The sequence below is a fragment of the Squalius cephalus genome (assembly GCF_949319135.1).
Source record: "Squalius cephalus genome assembly, chromosome: 2".
NCBI classification, from domain to species: domain Eukaryota; kingdom Metazoa; phylum Chordata; class Actinopteri; order Cypriniformes; family Leuciscidae; genus Squalius; species Squalius cephalus.
In genome coordinates this window covers 53,508,273-53,523,138 of record NC_137123.1, presented here as the reverse complement: position 1 = coordinate 53,523,138, position 14,866 = coordinate 53,508,273, and the positions used below count along the sequence as shown (strand labels likewise).

Below are 14,866 nucleotides of genomic sequence, written 5' to 3'. Positions count from 1 at the left end.
ACAATATCATTAGATGTGGAACAGGTACCACTTTTTAGAGAGGCCATCTTCTACATGGAGTGAGTTGTCTGGAGGATTCAGTTCTCCCACTAGAGCCCAGTCTCTCCTAGACCTCTCTTTCAGTATGTAAGTTACCTGAAAGAAAACACGAGCAAAGGGTTCCTTTCACTTTAGCTGTTCATTATGGAGTTACTATGGGGATTGTTGCATTATTCCAAATAAATAGATTGAGATTCACAAATAAATTTAAAGAGATACATTTTTTTTAATCAAATTCACAAATAAATAAAATGAGATTTTAAAACGTCAAAGCGAATGTGCAAATCATTTGTGTAGTATGCTACTTCAGAAGTAGAATGGGCATCCGTTTACTGTCTGTGAATCATCATGTCGCATCCATGTAGACAGGATGATACCCTTATCCTTCCCTTGGGTCATTTTGACCCAAAACAAATTAAAATTTTAAAAATTGAGTGTTCATCAGAGGGGTCCAAGACCCTAGGACTTTTGTTGCACTTGAACCACAAATACACACTAAAAATGTAATGGATCCGAGCAGTTTTGTGGTTGAAATTTAAATAAGTAACACATCCTTCCCTCGTGGGTCAATTTGACCCCCTTAGGAATGAATAAAATGCGAGGAATGCTTCAGTACACATGTAAAAGTAAAAACCTAAACATGCTCAAAATTCAAACTGCTAAAAAATTCAAAATGCTAAAACATTACCAAAAATGATTGTATAATGCCTACATGTGTTTCTGAATGCATACTGAAAAGAAATTACTTTAGGACCCAGCGGAACAGCTCATTTTTTTTCATCTTTTCACTTGTGAATTTGATTAATTTTTCTGAATCTCTTTACATTTATATTTGAATCTCAATCTATTTATTTGGAATAATGCAACAATTCTATCCCCAGAGTAACAATCAGTTCATAAGTGTAATTATTATAACTACTAAAAATACAAATCTGAAATTGATCATCACTTAAAGGAGAAGTTCACTTTTAAAATGAAAATTCTGTCATATACTCACCCTCATGTTGTTTCAAACCTGTATGAATTTCTTTCTTCTGCTGAACAGAAAGGAAGATATTTAGAAGATTATCAGTAACCAGACAGTTTTTGGGTCCCATTGACTTCCATAGTATATTTTTTTCCTACTATGGAAGTCAATGGGACCCAAAAACTGTTTGGTTACTGATAATCTTCTAAATATCTTATTTTCTGTTCAGCAGAAGAAAGAAATTCATACAGGTTTGAAACAACATGAGGGTGAGTAAATGATGACAGAATTTTCATTTTAAAACTACTCCTTTAAACCACATAAAGTGAACATGATGGTAATCCATATGACCCCAGTTTATGAATCAGTGTCTTCTGAAGCAAAACTTTGGGGATCACACATACTTACGTTATATGGACTTACAGAGATGGATTATTTTTCTAAAAATTTATGTTGAAGGTGAGGGTGAGCAAATGATGAGAGAATTTTCATTTCGGGTGGAGAATCCCTTTAAGTAAAACTGAATCTCACCATTCATCACTGACCAAAATCATTTTATTTGTATTAAGTAGAATAAAACTTTTATCAAAACATGTCGGTATGAATTTTTTACCTTTATGAAAATCTCACGCATATGTTTAGTTTTCCCTAAATCCTCTACAACATCCAGCAGTACTGTGAACAGTGGAGAGCCATGATCTGGGTGTCTGAAAGCAACCTTCCCTGTGGAGAACAGAGAGTGTGAAGTGATTTTGAAAATATTTGTTATGATAGTCTCCACTTTAAGATGTAACCAGATTAAATATTCTTCATAAAGGCAAAGAGTACCTGGCTGGGCTGCATATACTATCATATAATCAGACATCGTGGGTAGTAGTGCGTGTGCGTGGACTGGAGAAGGATATCCACTAGAATCACACAGAAGTGATGGATATCCCATTGAATGACATTGATCTGAAGCAGATAAACAAAAGAATGCAATATAGAGATACAAGACAAAGATTAATTATTGAATTACATAATAGGCTATATATATATATACACACACCAATGAGTATTATGACAACCCTCAGCCTAGAGCAATCAGCACGCTTGGCAAACGAACGGCGCCAGAACTTCGATCACAGAAACGGCACGCCTTGTGGGTTGTTCACGTGCCACTGTAGTGATTATGTATCAAAAGTGGTGCACGGATGGCCAAACGACAAACCGTCGTCCAGTCGTGTAGTACGCAGCTCATTGATGCCAGAGGGGATGGGAGTCTACACCAACACATGAAATGGGCCCAAGATTATCAAGATCGTCGACGGTCAAGTGCGGATACACCGAGGCTATGGCACCTGGATGCACTGTTGGGCTGACACAGGCTGGCGGCGGAGGTGTTGTGCCATGGGCATTGTTTTCTTCCAAATAACACAATCCCTGACAGCTGTCAGGTATCTGAACATCGTTGCAGACCAAGTGCACCCATTCATGGCAACTGTGTTCCCTGCCGGAGATGGCCATTTCCAACAGGATAATGCGGCATGCCACACTGCCAGAATTGTCAAGGAGTGGTTTGAGGAACCACTGTTAATGCCTTGGCCTCCAAATTCACCTGACATAAACCTAATTTTACATTTGTGGTTTGAAAAGCAGGTTGACTACATCACCACCACCCCGTATTATACAGGAACTGGAGGACCTGTTGACATTATGGTACCAGATACCCCTGGAGACCGATCGCCACTTTGTCAAATCAATGCCCCGCCACATAGCCGCTGTTTTGTGAGCTACAGGGTATTAATCATAACTTAATGGCTCATCGGTGTACATATATATATAGGCTAAATGGACACAAAAATGCAATTACACACGGATTGTACCTCCTCGACAGGCTTGCACAATGAAAAGCTTAGGCTTCTCTCTCATTGCTGGGCATTGACGATTGTCAAACATTTGAAAGATTTCAGCCAGTTCCATCTTTGGTGGGTTTTTGCACTCTCTGGCATAGTCAGCATAGTCATAGTAATCTTCTTTGTAGACAGGAAGGACAATGCGGCCCTGGACACCGTGAGCCATGATCACCAGAATGAAGCAGCTCACATAACCATTAAAGACTGGCTCTGAACTCTCTCAAAGTAGCCTTCAGCCTCTAAAAACAAAAATTCAGAAAGAAATTAAAAAAAAAAAAATTAGTAAATGGACCTGAACATCCATAAACAGTTTAGAGTAGTCTGTGATCAAACATCCCGACAAGACATTTAAGTGAAGCATTCACGTGAATGGAAAGAAAGGTTTCGTTGGTCGTTCTGAATTGCCCTTCAAGGGTCCAAAAAAGTGGTCTGGAGTTCACCCTAGTTCTCCAGGAACAGGACTAGACACCCCTTATGTATGTTTATATTTAACCACATCCAGAAAAAAATGATATAAACTTGGTAATATTATTTTAAACTGATTGCAGTGTCAGTTACCTGAGATGTGGGCCTGCCCTCAGATTTGCACTCAAAGCCATTGCGCTCAAAAAACTCAAACATTGTCATCATGTCACGCCAGGCTCCTGGTCTTTGCAGATCACAGATGATCAGTGCGGTACGTCGCCACTGAACATCATACCTGTCATACTGCAAGACAGCCAGTCATTAATAACATGAAGGCACATTAACGTTACTAACTTATATAAAAAATATAAACAGTTGATAAACAGTTATTATTCTATTAACAGTTCTTAAAAACATATCTAAAAAGGAATACAGACAATGCACATTAAAGAATAATTCTCACACTTGCCAAGCTCATGTTTCGCTGTCCCCTCAGTGATTACTGTGAGCAAAGTATGACAAAGCATCTGGGAAATAATTATATAGTAAACTGACCTTGTGTGGGTGGCTCCATCTAAGACCACGCCCTTTTTACAACCTACAAAATATAAATACACCCTTGAAAAAAAAAAAAGTTATATATATACATATATATATATATATATATATATATATCATAACAATAGATGTAACAATACAAGATGTAACTATTATAAACAATAGATGAAGAAATAAAAAATGCAAAAAAAGAGGGAAGAAAATGTCTAAAATACACCTAGTACGTTTTGAAAAGTTATACCTCAGTCTGGTTCCCTGTTAAAATAAAGTTTAAATAAAATAATATAGAAGCGCTGTCCTCTGGAATGAGTCCGTTCCCATGGGAACGAACAGGAGACAAGTCAAAGCAAGGTCAAAACCCACCTCAAGGACAACATAAGCATTTCTTCCTTTTTGACAACATATGGCAAACTATGGGCATTTCAAACAAAAAAATTATTAACATTTTTTTCATAAATAGGCTATTATCCAAACATCGTAACCTACAGTAACATATAGGCTACGAGGTTCAAACACGCAAAGCTAAACAAAGTAATTTGTCTTTGTTTGTCATCAATCACGTGATTTTTCTGAAAACAATAATAGCCAACGGCTTTATAGGAAATTGCGCTGCGCTCCCATTACATGCATTGGAGACTCGCTGCCAAACGTAACAGCACTAAGGAAAATAATTATCTGGCAAGCGTTAAAAAAAGGGGGTAATGCTGAGCTCGAACCCTTGGAAAAATTCGCCATATAGAAAGATGGCCAGGAACCATCTCCAGGACCAGGTCTGATATGACCTTTTTTTCTTTCTATTTCACTTTAAGTGCACAGGTAACGTTAGGCTATAAGTATTTTGTTATACTTTTTCGGAGTAGCGACATGAAATAAATTACATGATGTGATCCCAAATTTTATAAGGTATACAGTAGCTAGCTACACGACAGAACCATGGTAACAATGGTTGAGATTAAATATCTTATAATGCTTTCTTTGTAAAAAATTAACCCTGCATCTTTACTGCATAAACTTAAAAAAAAAAAAAAAAAAAAAAAGGAAATCTTACATTTATGCTTCTTCGCCTAAAATCAGTGCTCGAAGTGGGGCGGTAGCCTACTCACCGGTACGCAGTACCAGCACTTCTGCATTTTACTCCAAAGCGTACCTGCACTTTTTCTTGCGTACCGCTACTTCTCGCATGTAGCCGGTACTCTACCACTAACAGAAAAAGCGTCAGTGTCACGCCCATTTCACATACAGTAGGGGAGAGTGGGGTGAGTTGTGCCAGTTTTTACTCAAAGTGACTTTAAAGTGAGGCCATGACAGTAATGCCTTCAACTTAAGGATGTACATGTATTTCAGGATGTTGTGCATCCCTGAGAATAATAACTTTGGATCTGAAATAAATAGTTTCAGAAATATAGCTTTTGGGAAAAAAGTGGTCTCATGGCACAACTTGCCCCTGGTGCGGGGTAAGTTGTGCCTTTTGGGGAAATATGTTGGGGTAAATTGTGCCAGTGCTTTCTGAAGTAAAACAGAACATTTTAATGTTATGAACCGTATGCTATATGAAAGCAAGACAAATTCAATACAAAATTACTAATTTAAGGTTTATTTAGATATTGTCACCCTGGAATACCATAGCATGCGTTTTTCCTACTATGGTCAATTGCATAGGGATTTTGTATTGAACACAACTCTGGATCACAGTGTCACAGAGACAAGGGGGCGGGCTCATTTTACTCAGACGACCAATCAGTCTCTCAGGATCATTGTGAAGCTATCAAGCTACGCCCTAGCAACCATTTAGAGCACCATAGCAACACAATATATGATATTTGTGAATCATTTCAGGCAAAAAAGGCTTTGGCAATAGATGCCTGTTGACATAGCACTGTCTGTCAATTATGTAACATAAGAATAAAGTTACTAGGCTAATTTCTAAACATCCTATTGTGACTTAGCCTCTTAAAAACTGAATAAAACTTCTCTTTATTAACAAACTCAAAACTGAAATCAGTGTTACCTAAATTAAACAAATAACAGGTAGGCCTAAGTCAAACACTGATGAGGCCAGCCCATCTCCTCACTTCTCAAGATTATCCCCTGTGAGTATGTAGGTCTCTAGGTGGTCTGGATCTGGCACAACTTACCCCATGCCCTTTGGCACAAATCACCCCAGACCCAAAAGTTTGAATAATTAGCATGATCCAGCAGTTAAGAGCTAACATCATGCTAACTGTATAGACTCATTGTGTAGCCTACTAAAGCACTAAAACATGTGTGAAATGTTTTCAAACTTGTCTATAATTGTCCAGACACTACAATCAAAAAACCTTAATCATAGAAAATTTACTTTGAAAGGGAAAAAACAGTTTTTTGCACTAAAATTTGCTTAACTCTCATGCCATGTATCTCTCTTCTTTGGAGGATGAGTAAAATTGATTGCTTTTCAAAATTATGTGGTCACATGACCAAATTATTCTATGGTTTTCCAGAACAAGGGGTGGAACTACTTCCCCCCCTGGCACAAATCACCCCACTCTCCCCTATAGCCTACTCTCCGTTTGCAGTGCGTATGCGGTGCCTTTTTTCCCACACACCCATAGAGCTTTCACACTGCACGCGGATGCGGTCCGGCAATGCGTTCCAGGAGCGGTGCATATACAGCAGTGCAACGATCTCTTCCACACCGTGACACCGAGTCTATTTTCGTTGTGCTGCACGCGCTTAATTAAAGTCACTGCGAATGGTTCGTGGTCAAAATTAACAAAGAATATGACATGAAAATATAATAATCTCACTATAAATGTATTTAATTAAATAAAATGTAGTAATCTCACCATAAAGGTATTTTTGGACTTGCAGACTTGCAGACTTGGAGTAGTTCCGTTTTCACACTCAGGCACGCACACACACACGACTTGTTTAAATACATTTATGTTGTTAATAAATAACAATAAATTGTTGTTGTACCAGCAATAGGCTATCTCCAAGTTTTGTTTATCACTAGTAATCTCAAATGTCATGATCACTTGCCAATGCAAGAGAGTACCGGCACCTTTTTTCCCCCACTTCAAGCACTGCCTAAAATGGAGAGATTTATTAATTAAATAATTTCATTTCACCACACACCCAAAGTTCCGAACTATAGCCTTATCATTGAGATTCCAATGGTGATAAGAAGAAACCTTTTGCCTCACACACATATGTAACTTAAGAGAGCTGTTAAGAAAGCTATGAAACAGGTTATGAAGAAATCAACAATAGACCAATCTTCGATCTTTATTCATGCTGCACATCTGTCTAAGATTGTTAATATTTATAATCCATGGCTAATTTATTATTTTGGATTGCATTGGTGTAGAGGTCTACAAAGTATGACATGAGTGGTGCGAAGAAGGCACTGATGCTGTGTGCCGTGACAGCTGATGAAGGAGGGGAAAGTGACATGCAAATCATGAGACGCTTTTTCTGCCAATTTGGATTCGGAGGATATGGTACCAACATCATACCAAATCCCTCGGCAATGGTCTGCTCATTTTTCCTTTAAGATACCATGAATGGAATTGCAATATAAAGCCTGTGAGGCTAATCATATCATCATCAAAACCTTTGATTGGCTGATGATTTTGTGAATATTTTATGTTTCAATAGCAAATGAGAGAAAATATTCAACGCTTCCAAAATAACATAATGAGAGATCAGCAACACATTAGCTGCATCCTGGTGTCCGTCTCCTGTCATGGGAGTGTGGATGAATTAATGGGTGCAGATACCAATCGGATTAAAGTGAGGGAAATCATTGAGCCTTTTAGTGACGACAACTGCCCCAGACTCAAGGGAATACCAAAGATCTTCATTCTGGATGCTTGCCGAGGAGGTAACATCATTTAGAACAACATAATTTAGAAAATACAATTTTCATTTATAGGCTAGTGTTGTTTTCATGTGCTTCACTTCAAAGTCAAAAGTAAAAAAAAAACCATCATGATAATACAAATAATGTATACTAATATTATATCACTTGCTTAAAACATTTGCTGTCCATGTATCCCTCTCAGATGTTCGTGACGAAGGAGTGCACCGTTACTCTCCACAGCGAACAGACATTAATATGAAAATAATGCAGACCAGGACTAATTATGCTCCTCCTGTCATTAATGATATGTTTACTGTCTATCCTGCAATGTTAGGTAGCTTTACCACTTAATCCTCAACTTTACCCATCTTGCGATTAACTGAATTATATGTATTTGTGGACAGATGACACATATTTCTTGGGCAAAATTTGTTTACAGGCTATGTAACATTCTGCTCAAAAAATGGGGGGTTTTTACACAAGTCCATTGGTACGGTTTTTCTGGACGAGTGGCCACGCAACAGAGGGAATCATCTTGATGACTTGTTTTTGGAGGTGCAATAATGTCATATGACATTCCTTATCTCTTACTTAAACAAAACCCTTTTATAAATGTGCTCTACAAACATCAATTTGTATATAAAAACCTATATTTATAAAAACTGCATGGCTAAATGTAAATTAAAGTTCTGTAATTTTAAAAGTTACCATATCTTGAAGAAACTGAATATATCTGTATCACTATTTATTAAAACAGTTCATATTAATTAAATAAATACTTATGAATTCCCACAGGTCAAGAAGGATTTCCAAAGGAATAACCGAGATGCTTTTGTAGTGGTTGCCCTGGTGGAGTCCACCCTCAGGAAGCTCATTTACCTATAATGTGTATGAATAATGCTGTACGTTTTTTTATATACATATTATACGATAACAGATTATGTGATAAGGTAATTGTTTGGATTATGGATTTACAGTGGGGACTAAAGGAAAATTATCTTCAATTCTCATTTGGAGTTTATTTGGAATTTTAGTTCAGTTAATTGAGTTAAAGCAATGACATTTGACAAAGAGCCTTTATAAATCACAGTTAAATATGGACAAATTTCATTGCAGAAATGATGTCAAACAAATGATGAAACTTAACTTTTCTGAGACGTTTGCAATATAACCAAAAGGTAATTATTATAGTTTCCCTGAAAAATGTTCTAGCAGAGGGTGAATTTAAGCTTGATTGTATATACTCACTGCGTCTGCATTGTTGGAGCATATAAATGGTCTTGAATTTAAGGTAAATACTGTTCCATTTAATGATAAAATAATTTTGGCTGATGCAATTTGACACTGGTGAATGTGACACCATAATTGTGAAAGGTAGCCCTTTGACTTAATGATTTTTATTTCTATAAGTTTGTTCACTAAATGTAAATGAATATTATTGTGACAGTCCCTATTTTATTATGTTACTGCAGGTAACATAGATTAAAATGTATCATAGAGGACAAGCTGGAGAATAAATTTATGTATAATTTACTTTTTTAAAAGAAAACAGCAATGACTGTCCAATTTATTTTATTTATTACACATATTTAATTTGAGTTCATTCTTATTAGTATTACACTTATGCAACTTTTACATATATTCATACACACACACACACACATACATATATCTATGTGTGTATATACAGTATGTGTGTGTATGAATATATGTAAAAGTTGCATAAGTGTAATACTAATACATATATTCATACACACACACACACACATACATACATATATCTATGTGTGTATATGTGTGTGTCTTTGGGTTTGTAACATATAAAATAAATGTATCATAATGTGTTAATAAAGGCGTTTTTCTAATTAGGATGCAGGATCATTTTACTGCATCAAGTACATGATGGCCCACATTCTCTGAAAAGACCATATGGTTTTTACCCCTCTATCTGCCTCTTATAATAACTTGAAGCCTTAGGGGTTTACATAAAGAGAGACATACATGTATTCAATGTCAAAAGCACATCCAGCAATCATCATCAGCCCTGCACTAAATATCGAAAAAATAGAATAAGTGTGAATGACACGTGTAATATACTTTAATGACTGTTACTGAGATAGCCATATATATATTATATATATATGGCTTTTTTCTTTTTTTTTTTTTTTTTTTTTTTTTTAAGTGTGTTGGATTTGTAAACAATAGTTGCATGACTACACTCTGGGCTTCCCTTCACTCATTGACAGCAACAATACACATGTAACTGATGGTAGGCTATAGCATAAATATCAGGCATGTAATTTATGGCTCAGGGTATATCAATCCCATGTTCATCATATAGGCTACTAATTTTTATGTCTAAGGGATGGGGTGCTCTATTTAAATAGTACAAGTGATACACAAATATAAGTGTTATACTATATACATGCTATACAGTACAACCGTGTTTCTACCAGTGAGTGCAATGTCTATAGTTGTACACCATTATTTGAAAAAAATTGTAAAATGGGCAAAAGAGGGCGTCACGCCAGTGTGACTTGCTCTAGAAGGAACCTGACACGAGACACTTTAGATTGTCGCTCAGTCGTCAACGTTTCAGCGAGGGTCTTAATAAGGTCAACTATAAAATCAGGTCAAAATGCTCGAGTAAATGGGATTGTTTTGCGGGGAACATGCGGTATCCACCACGCGGAACATATTTATGTTTTTGTTTTGTTTATGACACTTAAAGACATGTACAACTTTACCTCATCCCTAAAGCCTTCATGGAGCGCTCATGGAGAGCCAGCGGGTCGCATTTTCCTGGGGTTCGCTCTTTCTCTCCTCGTGCTGTGGACGCTTTTGGGGAATTTCACGGTTTGTGCTGCGGTTCTGCGCTTCCGTCACTTGAGAGGAAAAGTTACCAACGTCTTTATCGTGTCTCTGGCAATGTCCGACCTGCTGGTGGCTGTTCTCGTGATGCCGTGGAAAGCGGCCACGGAGGTGACGGGACACTGGGCGTTTGGCTCTTTCTGTGAGTGCTGGGTGGCTTTTGACATTATGTGCTCCACAGCCTCGATCCTCAACCTGTGCGTGATCAGCTTGGATCGATACTGGGCTATTTCAGACCCGTTTCAGTACGAGAGGAAGATGAACCGTAAAGTCGCCCTCGTTATGGTCAGCGTAACGTGGATCGTATCAGTGGCCATATCATTCGTGCCCGTGCAGCTGAACTGGCACCGCGCAGATCTGGGCACGGTCAACACAAGCAACTGGACCACTAAGGAAATGTGTGATTCGAGTCTGAGTAGAACTTATGCCATATCATCTTCCCTAATAAGTTTTTACATTCCCGTAGCGGTGATGTTGGTCACATACACGCGCATCTACCGCATTGCTCAGGTTCAAATCAAGAGCATCTCTTCGCTGGAGCGCGCAGCAGAGCGCGCGCAGAGCTGCAGGGCTGGTGCGCGCACCTGTCCTCTCCAACACCGCGCCATAAGAGAAACCAAACTCTTTAAAACTCTGTCCGTGATTATGGGGGTGTTTGTGTGCTGCTGGTTCCCGTTCTTCGTCCTGAACTGTGCGGTTCCTTTCTGCCACAAGCCAAATTGTGTCAGTGAAGCAACTTTTAACGTGTTCGTGTGGTTCGGCTGGTGCAACTCGTCGCTAAACCCGATCATCTATGCTTTCAACTCTGATTTCAGAGATGCTTTTGCTCGACTTCTGTGCTGCCATGGCCTGTGCACCAGAACACCTCTTGCTATTCAGAGCAAGGATCCAGTGTCCACTTATAATCAGGGCAGCTCTGTTAACACTATGGAGGTCGGTTATGTTAGTTTGCACAGGGTGGGCAACGAAATGCAACGTCCTTTGGTGGAGCTACATATGCTTGGAGATGAGAGCGACGTTAAGCATATCAACTCAGAAGATGCATGTCAGAATAAATGACTTTTAGGTGTAGGGGAGACCGGGGGAAGTTTTAACCCTGAATATATCAGGTTGTATTTTTCTGTTTTTTTTTATGTCCAGTAAACAAGATATAGTTCCATCAACACATTGTTTCTAACAGGATATGTTGTCACACTGAAACCTGCTATATATTGAATGATTTGAAGGGAATGCTATTTTAATCTTAAAGAAAAAATGCCATTTTCATCATATTATATTTAAACTAAAAGGACTACCTTTTTAGTAATTTAGTAAAAATAATTCATCCAACATGCATGTAAACATACAGAACAATAAAACATTTTTTTTGGATAACAGGTATTCAGATTAATTGTTTGTATGGGACAACTTGCCCCAAACAACTTTTGAAATTTCAGCAACAATAAATGAAGAACTTAAAGGGACAGATCACCTATCAACTGTGACCTAAATTTTGACAATTTACTTACTTCTGTGAAACATCAAAGAAAATATTTTGATTAATGCCTACACAATGGAAGTCAATGGAACATTCTTTATTATTTTGTATTCTGAAGAAAAATTTAAGTATACATATGACATGGGGGGAGTATATGATGACTGAATTTTTTGGTTAACTGTCCCTTTAAGTTGTATAACTATTTTTTTTTTCCTCAGCATGGTTAAAAGAAAATCAAAAGAATGGTTTAGAATTTCCTCTTGAAACTAAATGTCCCCAAACTATATATATATATATTATATATGTCTTTAAAATGCAGATTAAGTTCAATTTAGTTCAAATCTGCCTTCAATTGACCCTTAGCATAATCCAAGTGTGATTCTATATTGACAGTTTTTAACTACTGTAGGTGTCTGAAACCATTTGGATTTCTACATCAAACCCTTCAAGTTCCCCTTGTAACAACTTCCTGTGTCTCCCCATAGTCTACTTTTTTGTTTTACTGATTTGCACATATTTAAAAATGACCACACGGGTCAGGTTATCGCATCTGTGGCCACAGAAAGAGGTCTGAGGTTTTAATAGACCGAATGCCAAAGAGCTTGACGAGTCCCAAGTATCGTTTTCCATTAGGCACGAGTGCACACAGTTACTTCCTCTCATAAATAATTAGTTGCCTGCAATCTCCACTCAAGGAATGTTACATTTCACTGTGCAAAAGGGCTTTCGGACTATAGATATGCTTTGAAAGTGCATTGAGCATGTTGATGCTTGCAGGATCTGCAAGAACATGGCATTTTATAGGGTCAAAACTGTGCATAATTATAATAATCAGGTTTATTCTGTTAATTAGGTTGATTGTCTTGACTTTGGAATTAGGTTGGACATATTTTTCCTTCTAAGGAACATACTTTTCATGATTCTTCTTGATTTGTGTTCAATTAAATTAATTGGAAGCACCAAAAGTCATTTAATATGGGGTTTCCTGTATAGGTTGCACAAAGCAACATTTCCTGACCCTTTTAAGGACACATTGGGCATGAGTCCATTTGCGACAGGCAGGCATGTTACGTATGTAATTAATTCACAATGAGAGGTTTCAGTTGGCTCACAGCAATGAATAAAACATGGAAAGGCAATCCCTAATCCCTTAATAACCACAAACTGAAAAACGAGAATTGATTTTAAAATGTTAAACTACTATAACATGACTGTTATGTTTAGATTATGATGCAAACTCTGTGTAAATGCATTTGTGGGTAAAATCACTGCTCAGATTTGTTGCTGAATGCACGAATGTTTAAAATTGATGGCCCCTGCAGTTAAAAATACATCTTATGACTGTCCTTGATGTCTTCATTCTTGAAGCACATCCGGCCCCTGAGGGTTGCTTTAATTTTGGAATCCACAGGGATGCTTGTCTATTGAAATTGTTAAAAAGAGCCATGACAGAGCTGCTAAGAACAAGCGCATGCTGCTTTTTACTTAAACTCAGATCTTGGTCTTCATTTTTTCAGTGGCTGGGGAGTAAAAATGTAACAATTAAAATCCTTATAGGTCACAAAATGTTTGGAAAATTAAAGGGGTCCTATTATGCACTTTTTACGTTCAACTTTCTTTAGTGTGTAATGTGGCTGTTTGAGCATGAAAAAGGTCTGCAAAGTTTCAAAACCCACTCCAAAGGGACTGAATATACTCAATATCCGTAAGCAATGTTTCTGAACTCGCTGAAACACCTTGATTGTAGTCTTGAGTTTTCTTCCCGGAACTTACACGCCACAATATCCCTTATTTGAATAATTGCATATGAAAGAGGACTGGTTGAGTTGCATCAGTATATTTGTGTTGAAATGGTAAGGGGTTGACCATTCAAAACACACTGATCCAGCCGACCAATCAGAGGACATTGTGATTTTTGAAAGGAGGGGCTTAACTAAACAGAGCATTACTGACAGACAGGGAAGCGAGGTGGTGCAATAATGTAAAATATGTGAAAATAATGTATTTTTTGAACATTCAAGCATGTAAACCTATTCTAATAGACCCCAAAACACATTGTAAAAACAAACCTATAGAATCTATAGGTCTCCTTTAAGTCACACTTAAATATGTCATTGCAATTGATAACAAAAAAAATCTAACCAACTAGTTTATTTGAAAGAAAGCACAACTACAATTTGTGAGGTTAAAGCATTTTAATATGTTTTATATAATAAAACAACAGATATACTGATCAAAATTAAGACTCAATGTATTTTGACACTTTCTGGATATCAAACGTTAGAGGATCATGTACATAGTTAATGTGATGAGCTAGCCTACACCTGTGGTTACTCAGATGGGAGACCTGTGTGAACTTGAGGAGAACTGACTTCATATATCACTATAAATCACTCTTCTGAGACCAACTGGTTAAAGTAATTGCAAAAATGGCTAAGAAAAGTGGTTTGTTTCAAAAGAAGCACAGGCATCATTTGTTTGCAGATGCCACTTGATTTTATAAGCAAGTGTGGCTTTAGTTTTCAAATACTTTGGGGCCATTGCATATATGCTTACTTAATGAAGAAGAAAGAGTATCTTTCTGTCTGTGTGCTTGGTCATCAAACACTCACAGTAATGTTAGCCTGCACACTTAGCCTGAGTTTCCTGTGACTGGTCAGTGAGGTTAATGCGCACTGGTGTCAGGAGATCATTCACTGAGGGAGGAGAAAACAAACAACACAGGAATCAATGAAGTGCGCTTAATTAACTTAAAGTGTTTTTTAAACATTAAAATGGAAATGAAGTAGGAGTGATAGTAAATAATAGTA

The 14,866-nt window shown here is 37.4% G+C and overlaps 2 protein-coding genes across 2 annotated transcripts; one reads left to right on the top strand and one right to left on the bottom strand.

Annotated features, from left to right (window-relative positions):
• Window positions 1–9: 9 nt before the first annotated feature.
• On the bottom strand, window positions 10–14,715 carry LOC307149444 (caspase-2-like; the record flags this gene model as incomplete). The annotated part of the gene is made up of 5 exons (XM_079855790.1): window positions 14,669–14,715; window positions 2,872–3,140; window positions 1,835–1,960; window positions 1,620–1,729; window positions 10–135 (listed from the first exon to the last, which is right to left on the bottom strand). The coding sequence occupies exons 2-5, from the start codon at window positions 3,065–3,067 to the stop codon at window positions 10–12; spliced, it is 558 nt and encodes a 185-aa protein (XP_079711916.1). The 5' UTR covers window positions 3,068–3,140; window positions 14,669–14,715.
• On the top strand, window positions 10,442–11,657 carry LOC307151126 (D(1) dopamine receptor; the record flags this gene model as incomplete). The annotated part of the gene is made up of 1 exon (XM_079858973.1): window positions 10,442–11,657. One exon carries the CDS (start codon window positions 10,442–10,444, stop codon window positions 11,636–11,638), a length of 1,197 nt encoding a protein of 398 aa, XP_079715099.1. The 3' UTR covers window positions 11,639–11,657.
• Window positions 14,716–14,866: the final 151 nt, after the last annotated feature.